Source organism: Rhipicephalus sanguineus, chromosome 1 (genome assembly GCF_013339695.2).
Source record: "Rhipicephalus sanguineus isolate Rsan-2018 chromosome 1, BIME_Rsan_1.4, whole genome shotgun sequence".
Lineage (NCBI taxonomy): Eukaryota > Metazoa > Arthropoda > Arachnida > Ixodida > Ixodidae > Rhipicephalus > Rhipicephalus sanguineus.
The window spans coordinates 186,187,340-186,211,904 of NC_051176.1; the positions used below are offsets into that span (position 1 = coordinate 186,187,340).

Consider the following 24,565-nt stretch of genomic DNA (forward strand, 5'->3'; position numbering starts at 1 on the left):
CAAAATTTCGCACGCTTCACCCGCCATAGAAGCTGCGAGTTTTAAGGTAACGCTATTCGTGTTCTAAATATTAAGATTCTTGGCCCGTGTACAGCATTGTATTTACTGTAGCACCAGTCACACGATACCGAGTCATCCTGAAACAAAGTTTTCGCACGCACGTGTTCAAAGCTAACTCCATACATATTAAATTCTGTCTTGATTCGAGGCGCAAGAAAGAAGCTTGGCTTAACGTGGCAGTGCAACAAATGGCACATTACCTTGGCAAGTAGGAATGTTAGAGGCAGAAAGAATAATGCCAGAAAAGTTGCATTTGTCAAAAAGAGATCCGCTCAAAATCTGAAGCAGTGGCGAAAAAGCAATGCATCATGCTTGAAAACGTTAGTACAGTGCAAGGCACGAATTAAGAGCACTTCTTAGATCGCACGCGAAGACAGGAAGCTCTGAACTTTGAACACTTTTTTTTTTTGCCCTCTCTATCTCATTACGCTGAAGGCAACTCTCCCTGCAGCTAACAGAGATGAGTCTTCAAGGCAAACTCACAAGAGCCACGATAGTACACGTTATTCAAGAGCGCGTTATTCAGTGTTAACTGCTCACTACACATTAATCAAGTGCCACATTCTGCTCGTGAAACATAAGACAATGGCAAAAATATGAATAATATATATTTGGCAGCATACTATATATAGATCGTCTCGTTCCAGTCTTTGTACCGTGACCAGATAACTAGCAATGCAAAATGGCTCAAGAAAAAAATCACATGCACAGCCGCTTTGACGTTTTCGAAGCTTCCCGGTCGCAGCTTCGAAAAACAGCGGACCATTACTTTTCGTGCGCGCGTTTCATGGACGCTGGGCGCCCCGGAGAGAAAGTGATATACCCTGAATCCCATGAAACTTTCGGAGCGTGTCGAGCGTTACTGGCAAGCGCCCATGCGCTAGACGGCGTGCCAGCACCTCTCGTCCCATCGCCACTGCTCTTTTAGGAGCGGGAAGTCGGACGATGGAATGTGATCGCTCAGAAGCCGAATAGTCCAGCTTCACGTCATCCCGATCTGTCCAGCGGTGACGCGTCGAGGACAAGGCCCGAAGAGTGTCTTGAATGTTGGAGGCAACACGGTGGCGGTTTCGCAGATGAAATGGCAGATTTCGATCGCGATAACTGAAAATGTGAAGTGGGTGTTTAATCAGGGCGGACAATATTTGGCGCCGCTCCGCAGGTGAGGGAAGCCGATGCCGAGTACCCAACCGAATAGAAGGATGCGTGTGGTAGCCGCTTGCCACACCCCAAGGTACGGCAGCCGGTACTTCCCCGGAGGAGTGCTTCTGCTCTTTCCCCCTGACACCTGCTGCACGGCCAACCGTAGTGCCACCGTTAACGTAATTCTTCCGGGTATTCAGAGGTAGCGAAGCGACCTTGCTATGACTGTCCTTGTGCGATGAATGACGTGGAAAGTGATTCGAAGACGATGATAATTGCCCGCCGTTATTGTCACTTGGCCAGTGATGGTACGTGTGATGGCTGACACTGTCAGATGAGTTCATTTGAGCAGTATTGTGAGCGTATTGCGAATCGTTGCGCGAAGCTGAATCAAGACGCTTGTCCTCCGGTTTTTCAGCCGAAGGCTCGATGAGTGCTTGATCCCCCGGCGACGAATGAGCACTGCTCATTTCACCGAGCTCTGGCGGCTTCCGCCTGTGGTTCGACGTCGACGACCTTGGGCCATCGAGGTCGAAGGAAGTCAGGTAATGCTGGCAGCATTTGACATTCAGCAAGCGAGCAGGAATGCGCTCCGAAGGCGCTGAGCAGAAAGAGTTGCGCAGGGACCGGGACAGTCGGCGGCGTCGCGCTTCCATTGAGCAAGACTGCGTACAAGGCGGGGCACCGCGGCGACTTCCTGCGCAACTGTTTTTCCGCTTCTTCCTGGCCGCATGCTAGGGGTTCACATTGAAATTTCTACTGCTGCCCTCGTAGGGAGTAACCACCTGGAGGATGTTCTTGCTGTGGCCAAAGTGACGGATCCTGTAGACGCCAGATTCCGCATTTTGCGGGATTTCCCACATAACTGTCGCCTCGCTGTGCCCCAGAATGGCCGAAGTCCGGCGCCAGTAGAATCTGCATTGGCAAAGACACATACATCACAGAAAATTTCTGCGCGCACTTATTAAGGCTCTAGGAGGCTCTTTTTGTTTTGTCTTTCTGATGCCTCTAACCAACAGAAGGTTATTTTTTTCCCGCAAACAGCTTTTTAATACTCAAGACTCAATAACTGCATCACGAAAACTTCATGGGCTGATTCTTACGTAAAGTAAGGCACTCGAAGCACTCACGAAATAAATCGTTACGTTGAACACGGAATAACAATCCGTTTCACTTCTGAAGGGGTTGAAACCTTAGCACTCATGAACGTTTCTGAAAAGCAAGTTCCCGCGTGAAAAAAGGAAAAAAGAAAAGGCGCGACAGAGGTCCATATAAACGACGTGCACAGACGCTGATTTCATATTCTTTCACTTAGGAGCTGCCTCCTGTCAACGCCGTACTCATGAACGATCTCCTTGTCCTGTCTTTTCGAGCCGGAAATGTCGCTTTCCGAAAGCGACGTTCCATCTAGACCCAGAAAGAGATAATTTGAAATTGCTTCATTAAAGGGTGAATCATTGTGTAAACCAACCGATTTGTTCTCTAAGACTCTTTATGCGGAGGGTATAAGAAAACTGCCCTATATAATTTTCAACTGCAGCTGTCAAAGGTTAACATTATGCAGGCCACACGCATAATGTTAACTTTTATGACATAATGGTTGGTATGCGAGGGACGCATAGGCTAATTGTAGCAAATACCTTCTCGATCCACGCGCGGACTCTGTGGCCTAGTGGGTAGAGCATCTGGTTGGTTCCGTTGGAGGCTTAATTACAACATTGTACAAGTAATTTTTTTTTTATTCACGAGGCCTCCAACGAGGCGAGATGGGCATGTAAAACTACCAACCTACCACAAAGCGTCGCGAGAAAGATAAAGAATGCTTCGCACTGAGATTCGATAAAACAATACCTTGTTTCCCAGTTGCCGTCCGTGGCTACGACTGTCCATGATTCTCCGTCATCGCTCAGCTTTTCCACGGTCAAGTACGTGCTTTCCAGCTAGAATAATTATTACAGTGGCGTATTTGGTAGGCGTTAAACACACCGTTTTAAAGACACTCGCCAATAAAAACGGTACGTGATCAAACTGCAAGTAAGATTACTTGTGTGCAAACTTTCACGTTGAATACTTTACATGTGGAAAGCGGGAAGGCATAACATTGTAATCGTAACTAGGCAGTTCTTAACGTGATAAGGTTGTTCTTACCATCAAGTTGTTTCTTGGATGGCCGGAGACAAACGTCACAAAGACTCGTTCTCCCTGAAAATAGTTAAAATAGTTGTTCAACGTCGAGCTTTCTATAAAGATGTTGCCATGTATCACTCCACAAAACCTACGCTCCTGAAAGCCTAAGTGTTTCCATTCCCCTTCACTGATGTTAATCCTTTGGTTTGCAGTCTGTGCTTCAAAGTGCAGCCTGCGTTAAGTTCTAATTATCTCATCTTGCCTACTTGTTTCCGCATTTTGGATCGACAGCCGGGTGTAAATAGCGCTTTAACGGAAGTGCGCAGCATACTTTAGAACTTCTGATGTCCTGCAATGGTTACCAGGACCATATCGCGCATGGATTTTGCACAGCAAGCTGTGGCCAATGCGCGAAGGGGTAAAAATGCAATTGCTTGCTCTGCTGTAGAGCGAAATGGCACGAGACACCTCTAAGTATGACGCGAAGGCAATAAAACCTTCAGTCACGAATTACGATTCTTGAGGCCTTCAAATTTATGCATTTTTCTTGAAATGTGGCGCAAGCATAGTAGAAGAAAAAAAAATCGATAAACGTAACACGAATATTTATTCTCGTACAGGTCAGTCTTCAACATTACAAATATTAAATGGTTGCCGACATATGTCTCGTAATCGATGATGCGTGAATAATGAAAGAACAAAATATTTTTTTACAAGAAGACGCGCTAGTTATTCAGTTGCCACCATTTCGATGCACGAAGGAACACAAATTAACCGCAGTGATACACGGTAACTTGTCAAACGTCTCGTCAAAAGTGGTAGCTTTGCGTTACTTTCTGCACCAAGATGGATCATGCGATTGTTTTTCGTTAGAAGAGGGTTACATTTCACTGTTTTGAAAATTAATATATCAACATTCAAAATTCGAACATTCAAAAATGTGTTGCATCTCGCTATGGAGACACCGTGACTGAAACGGGTAAGAACGTACCGCTAAGGTCTCACCATGTCAACTATGCTGCGTTAAATCTAAGTGCACTATAGAGCGAGAAGGCAAAGCACAATACAAACCCAGAGCAAATATTATTTTGGCTCCCACTCTTGTGCTTTGACTGTTCGCGTGACTGGGCATCATGTCTGATCCATAACAACTGATAATTTTACTCTCTCACGCTGTGCCGCACTAAGGACTCTAAGGTATGCAGCTTCCTTGTCTTCTTCAATGTCAACTATGGCTGTTCAGTCTTTCAGTACAAGAGCTATAGTACTCGAGTACTGACCCTGTTGTATGCAGGCTTGGCATCGGACAGCACCTGGCCGAACACTTTTCCCAGCGGGGCACCGTCGAAGACGACGCCCGTCTTGAAGGACACTTGCTTGGAGAGCAGGTCGGGCAGAGGAGGCCCAATCGGCCGGGTCGTATTGGTCGTCAGACTTACAGCCAAACCTTCGAATTGTTTTTGGTAGGCTAGCAAAGTGTGCGGCCCGTATATCGTGGACGCTCCCTCGTAGCGCTGTACCTGCAGTAAGTCGCAGTGTAAGAGACAATCGTCACAACGCGTCACCAACAACCAAACACTAATGCAATCTGAAATAACGCTGTAACTTCAAGTCATATTAGCTACAGCCGCGCTTCGTAAGAACCACTGTGCAGAAAATCGAGTTCGACAACATTAGCGGTTCAGTAAAATTTCTAACAAGACGGTGAGATGGGCTGGTTGGTGAACATTCATATTTAAAGCACAAAGCTTTTAAGCGCACATAAAACGAGGACCGGAGATTTAAGAACTTGACAGGACAGCGCTTATATATATAAGCGCTGTCCTGTCAAGTTCTTAAATCTTCGGTCCTCGTTTTATGTGCGCTTAAAAGCTTTGTGCTTTAAATATGAGTAAAATTTCTCCCTGGGCGAGTCGGGTATTATTCATATGGTAGCGCGAACAGGAAGCACCCGACTTTCCGCTTTGTACTCCTCCTTTCGCAAGTCTTTATTAATGCGAAGGCATTATACTCCGCGTGAAGCAGAAGATTCAGTCTCCGTCGGCGTTAATGCGTTAACATTCGATGGCAGGAAAACTCAACTGACCAAGTGATGACATCACGTGGATTCTGGCGCTCAACTCAAAACTTCGACCAACTTTCAAAACGGATCTGGTTTGCTCCCCAAATTGACTTGGCTCACGCTCAAGATTTGGGTGGCCCGCCCCTAAAATTGACATCACCCAATTCCGAAAGTGGGATTCAAATTCAACCGACGTTCACGTTCAAAACCGATTTGGCCCATCCACGAATTTTGGGTGGCCCAGCCCTAAAATTGACTTCATTCAATTCGAAAATTCAGTTGAGCCACGTTCAAAATTAACCTGACCCACTCCTGAAACTTACTTGGCCCACCAGCAAAACCGACTTTGCCGAATTCGAAATTTGAATTGACTCACTTTCAAAACCGACTTGGCCTGCTCCTAAAAATGACTTTGCTCCCACCCAACATTTCAGTTGCCCACCCCCAAAATTGACTTTGCCCAATTCGAAAATTTAGCTGACCGACGTTCAAAACCAACCTGCTCTACTCCCAAAATTTATTTTGCCCAATTCGAGCACATGACCAAATGATCCCATCATGGGACATAGTCACATGACCAAGAACCGTAAAGGGGCCCTGCGACACTCTTTTAGCATGGTCAGAAAACGCTGCCGATCGCTAGTCGAGGCTCCTGAGAACACGTAAGCCAGACATTATAAGCGCAGCACGCGGCCTGGAATTCACAATTAATTCTCAAAGTCAGCTAGAAATCGCTCGCTCTTCTCTCGACAAATGATGCCGTAAACCCAAACCGTCCCATGAACCTAAAGTCCACGGCCATTGTCTGAATTGAGCATCGTGAGCTGCATAGTTATCGTGGCCGCCGCGGGATGCCGCCACGTGCCACGCGCGCGCTCGTGATCAGATTGCAAGTAAGAAAGTAAGCCGCGCGTTCGAAGAAAAAAAATTTGCAGTGCCTTAGCTCGGCTATGCCAGGATATACGTAGCGTTAGCAAGGGTTCAGCTGATTATTCTTAGCTTTCCAGATTGTGTAGGATTATTCGCCTTCTTCTGTTCATTCATCGTACGCTGAACCGCTAATTGCCAGGCAACTACTTCGGGACCCGATGAAATCAGCTTCTCGGCTCTTCTGCGCCGTCGAGCAGCATTTGCGCTCTCCTTCTCCATGGCGTTACCCACCTGCAAACGCCAGTCAGAGGCGCTATCACGCGGCCCCAGCGCAGTGTCAGACGGCGACTACACAGCGAAGGCGAATAGCTGCGCTCGCACCGGCGCCACTGTGTCTATGGCTACGACGCCACTCCTCCCGAACGCGCAGACCAGCAGCGACGAGCCGCACGCGGCGGTGTCGGAGAGCGCGCGAGATGCCAGCTCCGGTGACCCAGCTGTGTGACATCACTGATCCTCGGGCACGCGCAGCACGGCTCATGACCCTCCACGCGAAATCGGCTCCGGCTAGGCAAGTGTAGCTAACGCTACAAAAGAAAAGATTGTGCTCGAGGTCATGGCGCGCGCTGACGAACGGACGCATCTTCTGACTCCCTCTTCATTCCCCCCCCCCCCCCCCAATCCCTGCGTAGCTTTCAGCGCGCTCGCTGGTACGAAAGGAGAGAGAAAGCGCTTAAAGCGTAAAAATTTTGCGGCAGTCGATTCGAGAAGCAATAAACTCTTTTAATGAATCTATTTGATGGTTACTTGGAAAATTATTGCAGGGCCCCTTTAAGTTGCAATTCACATGACCAAGTGATGAAGCCATGTGATAATGTCACGTGACATGGATGTCGAGATATTAGGGACATCAATATAGTCAACATGCTCAGGCACGCGCCGCGTCCTCGCCGGCTGCGCCAGTCTGCCGAGTGTGCTGTGTAGTCCGAGCTAGTTTCGCATTCAGTGCACGCAAGGGGACTTAATTGCCCCTGTAACATTTTCTGTGATCTAATTGTGCGTCAGCTGTCCGCACGTGTCATTTTGAGATTTGGCGTGTTCGTGATTTTCTTTGCATCACGCGACAGGCAGGCATAGTAGTGGGCATGACTCGGAAGATTTTAGCCAATCGTGGATGGCAAACGGCAAACTCGGAATAAAAAAGAACAGAACGGTGTTACGTTGTCTTCATACGAGTCAACGCACCTGGTACTCTTCGTACGTAGCCACGTAATGCGTGTACGTGTTGGAGAGGCCAGCCAGTACGACCATGGATTCGGGGTCTTTCATCTTCACCACCTAAATAGGCACGCATGTGAAAGTGCAATTTAGAAAAACAGATGGAAGAAACATATACTCGGCGATTAATCTTGTTGGAAGCGCTGTGATAGCTGCAGAATCAAAACACTGCCATGTCTCGTTATGCGATCACACTGCGATTCGGCAACAAGTTATGTCACTAAAGTCTCAGTAATTATCTGCGGTATTCGGGCATATGTTGCTGACTTAAAAATGTAGACACGGAAAAAAATATATTTACTTCAACTTCTCAATGTTTAGGCCTATTACAGGTTTTACACGCATCTCGCCGAGTGATAAAGATACATAACTGTCTCGCAAAGCATTCATAACTAATTATGGCCACAATGCGTTTTTTTTTTTTCACATGCGCCCGTAGGTCAGGACACGAGCGGCTTTGCGCTTTGCCCCTACAGGAATGCCGCCACTGCAGCCGGAAATAGAATGCTTGCGCTCAGAGTACAGGTGAACGCTTTAACCACTGAGCCAACGTTCCTGATGCATATAGTCGCTGTAAAAAGAAAAAAAAAACAACCTGAAAGTGCGTGTTGTGGCCGCGAACACAGGCGTTGACTTGGCTCTCTCGCCAGTGGTCAACATCCCCCTCCTTTCGTAAAGTGTTAACGCATTCGACCACCCGCCGTGCAAGGGACCAAGCCTATCATTGCTGTCTTTCACGTTATTTGATGCGCACGCTGGTTTCGCGAAGGAGTGCGAAAGGTCCTGAAGGAACGAGACACCATGAAATCTTAAGAGAGGTGTTCCAACAGCTCGCACGATGTTTTGGAGGGGAAGTACGTATATAAAGCCGCCTTACTTACCAAAATAACTCAGTCGTTGCAACAACAAATCAACAACAAACCACGTGAAAGCTAAAGAAGTGCAAACAACCACATACCTTTTCGACAGTAGCGCGAAGTCGCCTCCCAGACATGGTTCTGCATGTAAAAATTTACCGAGCAGCAAAATTATTATACAGTACATGCAAATATAGTAGATTGGAAAATCTTCCTCGTGCGAAGCCTGATTAAGAAGACCAGCGTTTCGGACACTTACGTAAACTCCCCAGGAGCCCCAAGGATATACAACTGCCCGACTTTCAGAATTTGAGTAGGAACGATGCTGGCCACCCAAGGGTAGGGGAAGTTCATCTGAAGAGGAAGGGAAAAAAAGCGGGCAGTTGCAATGACATGCATTTATCAAAAATCAGTAAGCCTGAAAGCGTTATCAAGGATTAGATGCACTGAACTGTCGCATTACAAGAACATTTTTATTGGCAAATTACGAGAGTGAATAATCTGACGCCGTCTACCTCAATGTAGATCATTAAGGACATCTGAATTATCTTCCGATTGCATGTGCCCTCACAGGCTAGGCACTCAGCAGAGATACTTGCTCGGTGGACACTATTAGAAGTATTGAGTGAGCGTATACAGGAAAATTTCACTGCGTCGCTACAACTGACGGAGCTTCGTATATAACCAGTACTGTAGCGATTGCAGATGGCGCATCATAATGGTCCTCGCATTTAAGCCACTAGCAGCACATCTCATAATACACGCAGTAATATACGTACGCACGACCCACTAGTGTGCACAGTGTTCAGAAAGGTTAAAAGCTCTCACGGGTTGGTCTATTTGAAACAACCGAGAATACGACATAGCTATTTCAAACTCTCCTGAAAATTGTGCAGTTAGCTACATTAAAGTGAACTGAATCCTACAAGGACAGCAGAACTTCGCGAAGAGCCAGAATAAGTGCCACGCCGTCCATGGCTGCGCTTCGATGATCAAATGTATTTTCTTTTTATTCGATGTATTGTCCGCCCGGGACTTCCTATGTTCCCAAGGCAAAAGTTATCACCGCAAGAGAAACATCTCAAAGTCGCCGGTGAACACAAAGCCCTTTCACTCGAAGCAACACCATCACCACGTTGGTGCTGCTTGAGTAGTGGTCTCAAGACAACCTGATGCCTCTACGAACGTACTAAACCTACAGTCTGAGCATTTATACGACGGTAGCATCCGTTTCCAACGCGTAAGACGATTGCTGTAAGAAGCTCGCACACTTACCTCGCCAACGGGGAGCAGGATGGGTTTCGGGTGATGGCATTTGATGGCCTCCTTCGATGGCGCCGCGATGAAGTCGCGAACGAAATTCCAGAATGGAGTCGCCTGCGTCGTTGCTGCATTGGAGACAAAAATCGCTGATAAGTCAAATGTTTTGCGTTCATTGTGAACAACTAAACTATCGTGTGGTTTGCTGCCCGGCTACCGTGAGATCTAAAAAAATATTCAGGTTAAAGTTCTTTATTTATTCGATTGCGCGTTTTATTTGCAACGCTATCGTATGAACACTATGTAAGCAAATCTGTTTCTGTCCCAAACTTTTTTTTAAGAACACAAAGATATAGAAGAATTATGAAGGTCCCTGCGGTTCTCCGTCAAATGGAAGAAACGGTAAAATGCTGTCACAGGTATTTGGATTGAGATTATTGTCTGCACGGCCCACAACACTACTGCGAACAGAAAAACTCGAAGCTAGCCTCACTTCTTTCTAGTTTTTCTACTTCTTAATCCTGATTTCGAACTAAGTGTCACAACCCACCGTGGTAGCCTAGGGTGTTGCGATGCTAAGCTCGAGGACGAGGTGAAGCCTATTATGTGAACGCTTATTTCATTACTGTTACTAATGGTTTAAGTGTAAATGCCATGTGTCTTTTCTAGTTTTTGTTCAGAGTGTAATAATACAAAAGTGCGCGTGTTTTTTTTTTCATAGTTCTTTTTAGGTAATAATAATATCTGGGGTTTAACGTCCCAAAACCAAGATATGATTATGAGAGACGCCGTAGTGGAGGACTCCGGAAATTTCGACCACCTGGGGTTCTTTAACGTGCACCTAAATCTAAGTACACGGGCCTCAGACATTTTCGCCTCCACCGAAAATGCAGCCGCCGCGGCCGGGATTCGATCCCGCGACCTTCGGGTCAGCAGCCGAGTGCCATAACCACTAGACCACCGTGGCGGGGCATAGTTCTTTTTAGGTATGCCACTCAAACTCTTTATGTCATCTTATGTGTACAGGCCGCTATTTGAGCTTTCTGGCGCAGAAACCGCCCTAAGTCTTGTTTGTGTAGGGAAGTTCCTTTCTTTACTTCAGGAAACATTTATTAAACTTGCAGCATTCAAATAGTAAGCTGTGTGATGCCGAGCTGTAACCGTTGCAACGCGCGGCGCCAAGAGCCCGTGTACTATATAGCATTAGCACATTAGTCACGCAGCATAATATCGCCACGCGCGCTCCTTTTTGTGTTTTTCTGCAACCGGTTTGTTACACGTAGTACAATCACTGCATTTTGTGAACCGCGCACGAATGACTGGGACCTTCCAGATTATTCTAGATTCTTCTGATAAGCTTGAGCGCGTAAGCCCGAACAGTTGAGTTTATTCTGTTACTCTAGCGCGGCCACCAGCGATAAGACTCGACCGTATGATGCCGCATGTATAAATGCCGACGCGCCTAAACCACAGATCAGATTATCGACTACCGACGCTCTCTTCGCCGCTATCAGTGTGTAGCATGTATCGCTTGTAGTTGGACTTCTTGTTTACAGGGCACAGGTTCACCCAAATAAAAAGTTTCGGCTTGAACACGCCGACTGCTGCCTTCATCAACGTCACGACCACGTGACAATACAGAGCTATCACAGCTTCATCTGCGGGGTGACCAACACGAGAACTTAAACACAGCTCCCTTGCACATAAAAAAAGCATTATTCATTTAAGCATCGTGCAATATGCAGGGGAAAAAAACGAAGCCCCGGTCACTAGAGTTGGGAATGGTGAGGCGCCGGCCGTGATGGTTTACCGGCTTTGACATCGTGCTGCTAAGCACGAGGGTGCGGGTTCGATTCCATGTCACGGCGACGCATTTCGATAGGAGCGAAATGCAAGACACACCTGTGTACTTAGATCTAATTGGACTTTAAACCTCGAACCACGTGTGGTCAGAATTAATTCAGAGCGCCCACAACTTCCATCATAATCATATCGTGGTTTCGGCATGTACAGTCCCAGAAATAGCGAGTAGCTTCCCGTTTTGTACTGTTGAAGGCGTATGCTTCTTTGCATTACTAGCATACAAATTGATGCTAAAGACCGATGAATACGCGTATCTCACGTCCAAAATGCTGACTATTACCGCTTTTTGTACTTCACCTGGCGCTACTCCTTATCATTGGTCATTTACCCGTACGCCGCAGCAGAAACCCCTAGAACCGCCTTGCAGCACGGTATGGTCAGAGCGGTAGTGTGTGAATAGGCAGCACGATGAAGATGTAGCTGCGTCGAATTGCTTTATCTGAGTTATCTAGGCACGAATGTTTCCCAAGATCAAAAGGCGCATTACTGTGGTAAACAGGAAAACTTGCCAGTTCCTGAACACTGTACAAAAGAATGTCCTTTACCCATGTGCCACATTACGCTTTCGTTCCACACAGAAAGCATATCACAGAGTGCAACGGTTACAGTCGCTAGCACAATTGTCCATATCGCTTGAATAGTGCCCGAAATGTATTGCGTCATTGTTCGGTTAGACAGAGAGAGACATAGAGCGATTGAGAGCAGAAGCAGCTTCTCAAGACATTCCTGCCGTTGTACGTTGAACCTAGCGCGGCTGCTCTGAAATCCCACTTTCTTTGCTCTCCAGACAAAAGGGCGCCAAACGTGAACTTCACTGAAAACCATAGAAACACCGACTCACACTGCGTGAAGTCGAACTGGCCCGGTCCATCAGTCGTTCCTGCTGCGAAGCTGTAACCTAACGCTGCAGTACACGTTGTGATCTGAAATAGCGAAATAAATGACTGATTGCACATCCCGATAACTTTAGTGCAAGATTCCATGTTTCAGCAATCATACTGAGATACCGAGTACTAATCGCTCGGTGCGCCGTATCGATGGAGGCCCTATATTGCAGCACGGCCGCCTATACGGCAGAGGACAGTGATTGGCGAGCTTACTCTCGATAGCAGCAGGGTGCGGCGCACGCCATTTTCAAGATTACAGTGCTTGCATAAAGCCTGCTTGAGAAATAGTGAAATCATATAAATGTAACAAGGGGCATATCAGAACATTGCGAATAAACGTTCTATATCGTAATTGTGCATGCGCTATCGGCGAATGATGCGCGTGCGATTTATTATATTGCACATAGAACCTGGAATAGTGCAGGAGTTCCATTACCACAGTTTTTTCCTCATTCAAAAGAAGCTGTCTGCCAGGATAATTCAGACACTTGTTTTTTTTTTTTTACCTTGGAAGCGACGTGTAAAAAACAAGACTCGGTAAATAAGTCAAAATTGTCGAAAGTGTGGTTGAGAGTCTCATAGTCTCACTATATAGTCACTGCTCTAAAAACATGTAGAACTGAACTTTATTCGATCTTAGTGACGATATTTCCTACCGGTGATATTTGACACAGAAATAGTTATTCGTTAGCCACTTTCCCAGCTACCTACTGTTTATGAAGGATTCTACTTGCAGTACCTCACTTTTACAATGTGTATAGGTTTCATGCGGGAGAGAAACCAGTACGAACAAAATATGAACCGATTTATGCACATGATTGGGTCTAATAATATGACTTGTATCTCAACAACAAGATTTCCATAAAAATATGTGCACGTACGTACGCGAGCAAGACATATCCAACGAAAACCCGGTAGTTTTTCGCTTCCCGAGTGGGCAAAGGTGCTAAGAGCTAATATAAAAGTATTGTGCAGTACTCCACATTTATTTCGATCTGCAAATATTAAAAGTTAGCAACAGTTGCGTATTAAGTGCAAAAATTATATACCCCCCCCCCCTCCTCCCCCCTGAAGGGGTCGAAGTTTTCACTGCTAATTCATTTGACGACGACTTCGGAGCTGAGCAGAATTTTCTTTTCGTTATAAACGAAGAAGCCATTTCTTAAGGGCTCTTAGAGTATGATTTCTAATGATCATAAATTACTCGACATGACGCGAGCTTCAACGCAGTGTTTCCCGGTGTACGTGTTAGGACTATTCCCTGCAGATACCCACAGGAACAACTTTTAAAAGATGCAATGCATTTAAACTCGTTCTTCTTTCGTGGACGCAAGAACGAAAGAAAAAAAAAGTGGGGCACGGCGTTTGCGTTTACCGGATCCGCTTCGTTGTCGCCGACTTCATACTTCCCCATGTTCACCCTTTGGTAGGCGAATCCAACACTGCCAGATAGCTTGCGTGAGGCCGAGTGGAACAGGTCCTGCAAATCGGGAAACGTCGCGCTGTCAGGCAGCCATCACATCCGGACGCACTTTGTCAGACACCAGCGCGTAGCTGACAGAACAACGCGGGCGCGTTGACCGGTGCCGCAACGCCCACAACGTGACGCCAGGAAGTCGGCGCCCGACGACGGCGCCAAAGCGTCGCAGTATATATATATATATATATATATATATATATATATATATATATAGTATATTATATATATATATATATATATATATATATATATATATATATATATATATATATATATCTGTGTGTGTGTGTGTGTGTGTGTGTGTGTGTGTGTGTGTGTGTGTGTGTGTGTGTGTGTGTGTGTGTGTGTGTGTGTGTGTGTGTGTGTGTGTGTGTGTGTGTGTGTGTGTGTCAATAGCCAATAGCGTACACGTCTGTCATATAAAAGGCCTTGTATGAACGGCGTGACATTCATCAAGCAAGCAGAAGGGCAAGACTAGTCAGTAATGACTACAGCCGGTGTTTTTTCGTGGCTAGAGAGGCGGTCACTGATGATGGCGCTGAATGAGACGACGTGCATGTGGCAAGGATCTCTAAAATATTGAACCTCTCTACAATGTTCCATAGTGTCAGCATTCCGCGAATTAATGCTGTCGCCTGCAGCATAAACCAAAGTCCGGCTTAGATTTGGCTAAGTAGCTGACTACGAGCTTGCGGGGATTAGTTATGTTCGCTTGACAATAATAAATGGAGATAATAAATAACAAATGGAGGTAATAAATAATAAATGTAGCAATAATAAATGCAGATATTTGAGGCGGTCTTTATACTACCGTGTACATAAATCTAGGTGTACAGGGTCGACTACATCTAAGGTGAACACCTCATTAGTGAGAACGTTCATTCTACTTCACGAGGCAGATGTTCATTATACGGCGCCTAACCATGGTGTCGATAAACGCAATGATAACATTCCGAATTATGTAGTAAACTTCAGCTTCTATGAAGAGAATGAGGCGTCCACCTTAGATTGGACGACCTTATACGTTCAATACGAAACCCACGAGCACAAAATTAATTTAGAGTGTTCCACAACAACGTGCCTCATAATCATATTTTTGGCACGTAAGAAATCAGCATTTTAATTAATTACTTTTGACAATGGTGCTCCTTGGCTACAATGCACATTCGGCTGCCGAGCAACTCAACAGAACATACCCCAAGGATGCGAGTAAATTTGTTTTTGATAAAAAGAAATCACTGCAGGTCGCAAAATATTGAGTTAACACAATATCACTAAATCAGAGCACATAGCTGAGAAGGTTAGGTTTCTGTCGTAAATATGAGCAAATGCGGCGGACACATGTTGATGGCCACGCAGAACGGAACTTGAGCTTAGTACTGAAGTTTAGGCACATCTACTACGAACAATACAGTGGTAAGCTCTCTGGCAAGCAAAGAGCGTGTTGCCACTGCGAAGGCAACATACGGATACACTGAAAACGTCATTGTTCTTGCCGCCGCAACTTACCAGTGCTTTTTGTAGCTGCCGCTCACCAATAATTTTGGTGCTTTCAAACATGTCCTTGCCAGGACCAAAAGCGATGCATTTTTCAGTCTGGAAGCGAAAAAAGAAAAGGCACGATCAGATAACATGTGACTGCCTCTGCACATGGCCAGTTTTTTAAAGAAAGTTGGAAGGCGATCTGTGTCTAAAAAAAAAAATGAACAGAGGCGCAACGTCTCAGTGACTTGTGTCCCCAGCGGCTATACCTGTCACGAGAAAAAAAAATGGCCGCGTATCTGCGTGCTTCGCTGCAAATGTCGTCTAAAGACGATAGAAGAGGCGCTGCGTGAGATATGGACGCCATCTGGCAATACGTCGGGAAACATGAGTGCTGTGTTGCGGGCTGGTAGTCCCGGCGCAGCGGCAGGCGAAGACCGGCGGTGACCAACGCGACCGGTGGGGACGCCGGCCAGCCCGAACACGCTGTTTGGCGCGAAGCGCTGAAGCAGAAAAAACGTCCGCACTCAACGAGTACTCTCCACACACTCTTTTATTTACACGTCGCCTGGGTAAAACAGGAATGCCAGAGCGGCGCCCCATGGCATTCGTACAGTGCAATACAGAAGCGAAACCAAAACACAACAATGAGCTCGTGCAGAGGGCATGGAGGAAGGCAAGTTTCAGCGCAGTCGCATTTTCAGCGCAGCTTAAGAAACTATAGGGTCTTTAGAATAACGTATATGTGCACTTTCTATTAAAGGAACACACCACCTAATACTTACCTAATGAAGTTGCGCCTCAGATATGCGTAATATTTATTTTTGATCGACAACGTTCAGAAGTATGAACAGACGTACCAGTTCAAGATGGGTGGGCAGTAAGCGAGTGGTTCAACTTTGGCCGGTTGGCTGAATCGGGTGACGTGCCGACAAACAGAAAGACAGACGAATTATTGTCGGAGAAGACTCTTGTAAATAGTTCCTTTTTTTGAGAGCTTATAGGAAAAATAAACTTCTCTTTGAAACCAAAATTTGTGCGTTTAAGTTCCCCAAGAAAGACTATCGTCTTTAAAAAAAAAGGGGGGGGGGGGGAGAACGGCCTTCTTAGCACCGGCACCGCGCTGTGGCACTGCACGGTGGTGCAACCGGTACCGATACCATGCATTAACGCCTGTGTCGGAAATACACGGTGATACCACCGGCATACCAATACCCCAGGAAGCACCGAAACCAGATCTATCTACTGGATTGACGCACAATGTCAAATGTCAGACTACAATATCGCACAGGCCACGTATAAGGCCGCGCGCTTTTCGTAAGTGTACGCCTTGATTTCTTCGATTATATATATATATATATATATATATAACAGCTTCCCCTTTCAGTGAACTTGTTTATCTAATTTATGCGCACTCATCGAGTTCAGCTGCACTTAACTCTGCGGGGTCTTTGCGATCAACTCCGGCAGCGCGCCGTCGTGCTGCTCAAGCGAATCGCACAGGCCACGAATAAAGAAGCGCGTGGCTGAGATCTGCTTCACCAGCTGCCGCAACAATCGCAGATATTAGTAAGAAAAGTGTCTGCTCTTTCAATGAACTCATTCAATTAATTTTCATTAATTACCCTGACCTTATCTGTCCTTATCTTAAATATGCTTATGCTCCGATGACATATGTATCCCATACAACTCTTAACTTGAGCCATTACTTCCTTCTTATAACAATTTTTTTTCCGGCATGCTCCTTCCAAAACGCAATGTCGTTAGGTGCTAGCGCCATAAAAAAATGCCGTCTTTCAAGTATTAAATTTCCACGCACGCGCATGTGATATAGCGTGTTCGCGTATATGTCATAATTAATTTCTATCTTTGTCCTATCAGATCAAAACTAAATCACCTACGTCCCGAACGCTGTAGCTCAATGCTGCAACAAGAATACTGTCAACTGTAAACGAAAGTTGCGACCCCTTTGCGTGCGTAAAAGTGTTTTACAGCGCAGCTGTATACCTCTACCCCGGAACGGTTTCGTCTCCGTGGACTAAACAAACGAAACGCCAGGCCCCTAAACCACCAACAGACGACCGCGCTCGCGTGCGCGTCTGCTAGTAGATACGCGTGTTCTTTGAGTTTCCACCTCAGACGCTGAGGAAGGGTATTCGGATAGGTGGACAGACGAGCCGACGAACGCGTTCGCTGTAGATTCGTGCACAGCTGCAACGCCACAACTAAATGTCGACCTCTGGGTGGTTTAGGGGCCGTTTAAAAATTGCGGGCAAACGGCATATCTTTCTTTGCAATCAGGCATACAGCACAGACCTCAGTATTCGTTTCACTAAAGAATAACACAAAACAAGCATGAAAACCGCATGATGGATGATAAGGCGGCTGTGAACAATGGGAACACCCCCCACGCGTTCCCGGTAAAGATTAGGTTGTAGCTGCTTTGCACTTCGCACGAGGGCTTCCAATGAAGTCAAACGGCACTTCCTTCAACCCGCTTGTGTTTCCCGCTTTCATATACAAAAGGAAGAACGGTCTAGCAACTTTCAATTCATACTGCCATGGGTAGACCACGGAAATTAGACACCAGAAGAACAGCGTGATCACAACGCTCGACGAAAGGAACAAATTCATATTACAGAAAATGGTCGCTGAACCAATCATGGTCTACCACATTACTCTAAAGTAATAATAAAACTAATAATAAAAGGGGGGGGGTGTCGCTCGAGCAGCTACTGGACTGATTATCCGCCTGGTTCGCCACCGATGGCGGCGCTGCGAACGGCGCTCCGGTGACGCAAAGGCGGGGATTGGGCTTTTGTCGTCTGCTAGGCTGTGGCTAGAACAGCAGCATTTTCGTTATAGTTCGCTCACGTCGCATGGCGTTCCTCGACTACTAGTTGTATTTTCTTGTAATGATAGTTCTTTAGATGGCTGCTAGCATTACAGGAGGTTAAGAAACGTTAACATATTTAACGTATCTTCTATATACACAAAGCCATCGCGGTCAGGATCATGCCACCGAGTTCGTAGCGTCACTCACTGGGCTGGGTGGAGTTGAAATAGCTTACGTGAAAGCGCGAACGCCCCGCCAAGCGAGTTAGAGTCTGCGCTGCTTTGGAAGCGAAGCGTGTTACGGCTTATTCGCAAAAGTTAGCGTTATGTAAACAGACTTGAACGAAAGTTCACACTCCACTCCCAATTGTAGCCACGTACAAAAAACGTTTGCCGACAAAATAAAATTGATAACTTCATCGACCAGCGGGTTATTGCGGACAACTAGCGTAGATTGGGCGAGTTGGATGTACATTAAAACTTGTTACACGTACTATCGGCTCCGAATGAAACGCCAGCAGTGGTGCGCGTGGTACAGTTCGCACCCCTATGATTAGAGACAGATAGGCTCTTGTAGTTTGCCGCTCGTGAGCTAGATTCATACTTTCGATTGCGCAGTGCTGCCTAATCGGGTGTGGGTGCATGTCATTGGTGATGACAGGGCGGCGCGCATTATAAAGTTCCTAATGCTGGGGGAAGCGCTCCGCTGTTCGTGTTTCATTTGTCACCGATAATACAGCTTGGTAAACAGTAGAAAAAATCAGCGAATATTTCCAAGTAGAGGAGAAAGAGAGCTGTCCCTCCATTCTCTTGGCCCCTTTGGCTGGTTATTGCTATTCTTTACCGCGCTGTAACAAGATTGAATATTTTACGGTGAAAGCTTTGCATTCCTGATAAAACGCGAAAATTCACCGTCGGCGTCCCTAGTCGGCCGCGTCAACACGAGTGATGCAAAAAATCATCACACGATGACGCCACCTTATGACGTCCTCATGACACCACAGACAGCCAATATTTGTGACGTCATAACGTCACGTCACATGATGACGTCATCACGTATAACATCGTCGGTTTGCATTGCCTCCGTGATCGGTGGGTCGATCACGGAGGCAATGCAAAACCAGGCGATGTGTAAAAAGCTTGCAATGCCTCCCATCCTGGAGGCAGTGCAAAACCACGTTACGTCCAAAGAGCATTCGGAAGGAGGCGGGGAACATACTGAACATCGATGAACAAAACGAAGATGGATTTCGCCTTCGAGTCATCTTAGTCAAATGCATAAGGGACCCTGCGAGTCTTTTTAGTACAGTGACTGCATCACGCCCTATCAGGAGTCGATCGTTGAGTGATTTACACTGTTTTATTGCCAATACATCTTACTACGACTTTTGATGCGAAAGCTTTGTATTTATCTACGTTAACATGATTACACTAATTCTGTTCAACATACTTTCAAACGACTGGGAACGAGTCAGCAAACGTTGACTTATTACGTATGGGTTAAAATATGCTGCACAAAAAAAAAAAAAAAACTCCGCACAACCTACGAAATATTTCATATCACCGTCGTACATGCCCTTTTGACACGTGCTCTCAACCTTTTTTTTCTTGTTTAAACTTCAAGTACTTAATTACGACGTGCTTACACGGCAGCTGCTGAAAACTTGGATTTAATCAAAGGTTGCTGCCTGTAACGATCATTTAATTTATTTGAATGACATCACACATCGCTTGTCATGCGCTTAAAACTCCGAATAAAGGAATTGAATCGAAGGAGCAGGCTTGGCAACCGAACACGTGAAGCACGCGGTATACTTATATTGCGCTTTAACGCAGACACGGCAGCCGAAGCCCGAACGCTGAAATCAGTGACCCATAATGGGCCGGAAAGTCATTCTAAGTGCGCCACAGCTAGGACAGTCGCGAAAAGAAATCGTCGCCGTACATGCAAATGTACTCATTGATGGCTAGCAGACGACACCAGGAGCAATCGACACTGAACGTGCTCCTGACGGCAACTCTGCTCGGTTTCGCTGGGCATTTTGCTTGAACATTCAGTACAAATTGCTTTATGAACTTGCCCACTAATGTTTCAATAACTCGAGCAGGAGAGACTGGCCGGTAGCGTCGTGCAGCCTTCACGTAGCGAACGCGCGCGCGAAGAGCGGCACCCGAGTCCTCTCTCTGACGTCACACGCGAGAAAGCGCCACTCAAAGGTCTCGAGGCGAATAAGGGCGCGGTCGCGATCGCTGACGCGCGCGCTATCTCGGCAGGCATCAGCAAACTGCTCATATGCCCATCTAGGTGTTGTGCTCCCAACGCGAAGGGACTGTACGAAAATCGCTTCTCTCCCTGGAGCCGCCGTATTCTCTTACACTAGAGTTACACGAGATAGGATCCAAAAGAGTAAGCTGCCAGCCTTACTTTGTATACCATTACAATTTGTTGCTAGGGCAATGGTTGTTTCCCCCTTACGGTGAAAATGTGATTTTCTTTTCCTCTCAAACGCACACATAGAGGTCCGTCGCCTGTCCAGATGAACTGGCCAATTCAACGCGTTGGAGACGTTTTGATGTAGATGATTTGCGCCCATGGGAACTCGCCTTTCCCGTGGTTTTAATAGACCACGGCAGCATCCATAGACCAAAGTACATGCGTGCAAGTGAATAAATTATGCAATGCGATAACACATTGCCTAGCTCGTATTTAAAATACGTACTGTACAGCTGTTAGGCGGGTTTGCGGTAATGTGACACGAGTATGTTCTAGTCTAGCGCTATCCCCACTGTCGGATATATGAAGCCGTGTACAGACTGCCAGCTGTCAGCCTACAACGTGCATCGCAGCTGCGTTACACATATTCATCACTGCGACCAACCTGAGGCCCCTCAGCGACTCATGCGAGAACGAGTATGAAAAAGGAGAAAAAAAAAAGCCTTTTGGCGGCTTTATTTGTTATTGGCTTTCATTCTACCACAAATGCCGATGGAAAAGATGCTTACAAGAGGCCCCCTTTAGTGATCTACTTTATATACGAGAGCAAGGTTGTCCACTATCGGTTCTGCGCACAAGGCACACACCTTCATCGTCGCGCATACTGCAGTTAATAACATAGAGTTTCCTAAAATTAACTAGAGGGGACTCTGGCACTGCGATCGTTCAGCCACAATGGGAATGATGGGAAGTACACGGATTTGCCTAGTCTTCGTGCTTGCGGGCTTGGAACGCAATTGTGGCTTTTGTCTATTGTTATGTTTCGGTTTTCTTTCGGATAACAGAATGGATCGTTGTGAACTTCGTGACCAGATTTGAACTGGTGAGCCTAAAAAGGTTAAAGTGGTGAAGTGAAACTGCTGACTTTTGCTGAACTTCGTTTTGCGACAAAGCGGATGCAGGCGACGTGGTGCCAAACGGACCGAAAGAACGAAGTTTAGACAAATCCGTGTACTACCCATCATTCCCAGACTGGCTGAAGCGCCATGCGTTGCAGCTCCCATAGACACTAGCGTCAGAATTCCCTCTAGTAAGTATTGTAGGAAACTCTATGGTTAATAAAGTATAAGGCTTACGTCTGGCCATAAGAACGTCAACTTCAAAAGCGAGATTCACGAGGATGTTTGTGCGTAATAATGGCTTTGCAGCGATTTGACAGTATACTTGCGCATTGATGCAGGCGACTTGATTTTTAGCAGGGCACAAGGCGCGAACACCTTCGTCATTCCGGGCCAAGCGTCTTCGTTTCAGTTCAAATGCGCAGAATTAGCTGTAATTTTCAATGTCTAAATACGCTCGAGGAGGAGGAGGAGAAAAACTTTATTCATCAGAGGAGTTTGGAGCACGCAGGCTCCCGGGCCACCGCACGACTTCGTTGCGTTTAAGCGTTCATTTGATGGTGGTCCATGACGCTGGCAGCCCGGTCGGCCACCGTGGTCTGCTCAACTGGGTCCTCTGAACGCAGTAGGGACGCCCAGTCCTCCCAAGTCTTTAGGTGCTCTAGGGCCCACGGGGGAGGATCCGCCCGGGAAGTGTGAAAGGATGTGGATAGCAGAAGCGTGAGGTTCAGGGCCAAGAGTGCAGGCTGAGGTGACGAAAAGGGGGTGATGTGCGATAGAATGAGAGGAGAGGGAAGTGGGTGAGTTTGTAGCTGGGTTGTCTGTCGGTTGCTGAGGGACTTGTGCGGTGGTGGATATAGCTGACGCACTGCCCTATAAGCCTGAGTCAGCTCGTTGAAAGTGTGCGCGCGCACCTTCGTGAATCCCAGATCGGAGGCCGCGAGAGCCCGGTTGAAAGAACCTCGGGCATGGCGGCCTCGTTTCCAGGATTTTCGCAGTGCGCAGGCACCCAAATCAACTCCATTTGACGTGGCGGGGGTGCAGCGGGCGAGTCCAGTATGCAAAAAGCAGGGACCTGAACTCGGCCTCGTGCAAAATTTAAGATTGCGGTTTTGGAATCTGATAAGACATATACCGTGCTTCTGCGTGTACGATGCTAAGGCAATGGCAGCTTCATCTGCAGATTCAGGAGGGGTGCCTGGAGGAAGTGTGTGTGTGGGGGGGAGAGATTGTGATCCAAAAGGGCAGCGACCGCTTCATCGCCCACGCGGGCTGCGTCCACCCATACGGCGTCCGGTTCGGAGCCGTAACATAGGTGTAGAGCTTTAGCGCGTGCTCTGCGACGTTTATCGTGGTGGTCGGGGTGCATGTTACGGGGCAGTGGTGCAATGAGGAGTTCGCGGTGCAGGGGTCTTGGTATGGGGAGTAATGTCGGATCATGGGCGGGTATCTGGATTCCAAGAGAATGCAGAATATGCCGACCAATGTCGGTTTGTGTGAGAAGAAGGTATTGTGCTTAGCGGTGCGCGTCTGAGTTCTCCGATAGTGTTGTGAAGGCCTAACTTGAGAGGTCGATCGGTAGGTGTACTTATGGGAAGGTGGAGGGCTACTTTGTATGCCCGACGGATGAGGGTATCCACGGTGTCAGTGTCGCGGCGAGAGAGTTGGAGGTAGGGGGTGGAGTAGAGCACGCGGCTGAGTACAAAGGCATGAATAAGGCGACATAGGTCGCCCTCCTTCATGCCTCGGTGACGGCCTGAGACGCGGCGGATGAGGTGCGAGATCGCCGCTGCAACCTGCTTGAGTCAACGGATTGTGTTTGTGTTCTTCCCATCACTCTGGATATGCATGCCCAGTATCCGGAGGGTGTCGACCTCTGGTACCGATTTGCCATCCAGTTCGATGACGATGGGGGAGGAGGGGGAGTTGCGGCTTTTGAGACGGATGCAGAGGAGCCCGGCCTTCTCTAGAGAACAGGTAAGGGCTACGCTAACTGCATAGTTTTGCGTTAGGTTGGCGGCTGTTTGGATGGTGTCCTTGCAAGTCCCCGTCACTGCCATTGTCGAGCTAGGGGGATGAGGGTGATATTAAATAAGAAAGGCGGGAGGACGGACCCTTGAGGGCTGCTGACACTCTTTAGTGTGCATGTTGGACAGGTGAGCGGGCAGAACTGAAGTTCAGCCGTGCGTGCTGTGAGGAAGGCCTGAATGTAAGTCTACGTACGTGTACCCACATTCAATGGAGAAAGTGATGTCAGGACCACATGATGCTCGACACGATCAAAGGCTTTGGATAAGTCCAGAGCCAGGACTTCCGGGTGTGGCCCGGAATGACCGGGTCGAAGGTGTCTAAGATGTCGTGAGGACAAGTGGGGCAAAAGCCAACCACGCTGTGAGGGTATAAGTCACGGTCGGTCATATGTTGTGTGAGCCTCGCCAGTACATGTTCGAAAAACTTGCCCAAACAAGAAGTTAATGAGATTGGGTGAAAGTTTTGGAGTGTAAGTGGTTTGTTGAGCTTCGGTATGAACATTTTTTCGCGTGGCGCCAGGACTGGGGAAGCGTGCCTTCCTTCCAACACTGATAGAAGTACTCCGTGATGCGAGTGATCGATTTGTCATCCAGGTTACGCAGTGTTGTGTTGGTAATCAAGTCGGCGCCGGGTGCGTATTTAGTGCGGAGAGTCAACAGAGCGGCTCTGACCTCCGCTTCAGTTACATCGGTGTCGAGTTCGGGGTTCGGTTGTCCTGTGTATGAGGGAAGAGGAGGTGGTATGCCGGGCGATGAGTAGGTGTGGCGGAATGTATCCATGAGATCACTGGGGTTGTCCATGTGTGCGTGTATAAGCCGGGTGACGTGGTGCTAGGTAGTGGTTTTCGTGTGCGATGGGTCGAGGAGGTGTCGGAGGAGGTGCCACGCCCTTTTGGTGGTCAGTCTGCCGGCGATGTCGTCGCATACCTGCCCCAAATCGGAGCGACATAGCTCCTCTGAATGTATTTGAATTTGGGATTGTAGAGTGGTTAAGTGTT

General features: G+C 47.2%; 1 protein-coding gene across 1 annotated transcript in view; it reads right to left on the reverse strand.

Moving 5' to 3' along the window:
• Positions 1-830: 830 nt before the first annotated feature.
• LOC119403712 (uncharacterized) overlaps positions 831-24,565 on the reverse strand; it is a 119,596-nt gene continuing 95,861 nt past the window's right edge. Inside the window, exons 8-18 of the mRNA XM_037670596.2 lie at positions 15,397-15,483; positions 13,783-13,887; positions 12,362-12,443; positions 9,673-9,785; positions 8,657-8,751; positions 8,499-8,538; positions 7,508-7,600; positions 4,611-4,850; positions 3,352-3,405; positions 3,055-3,143; positions 831-2,118 (exon numbers count right to left, since the gene is read on the reverse strand). Coding sequence (XP_037526524.1) covers positions 1,938-2,118; positions 3,055-3,143; positions 3,352-3,405; positions 4,611-4,850; positions 7,508-7,600; positions 8,499-8,538; positions 8,657-8,751; positions 9,673-9,785; positions 12,362-12,443; positions 13,783-13,887; positions 15,397-15,483 — 1,179 coding nt within the window. The 3' untranslated portion in view covers positions 831-1,937. The remainder of the gene's footprint in view (positions 2,119-3,054; positions 3,144-3,351; positions 3,406-4,610; positions 4,851-7,507; positions 7,601-8,498; positions 8,539-8,656; positions 8,752-9,672; positions 9,786-12,361; positions 12,444-13,782; positions 13,888-15,396; positions 15,484-24,565) is intronic.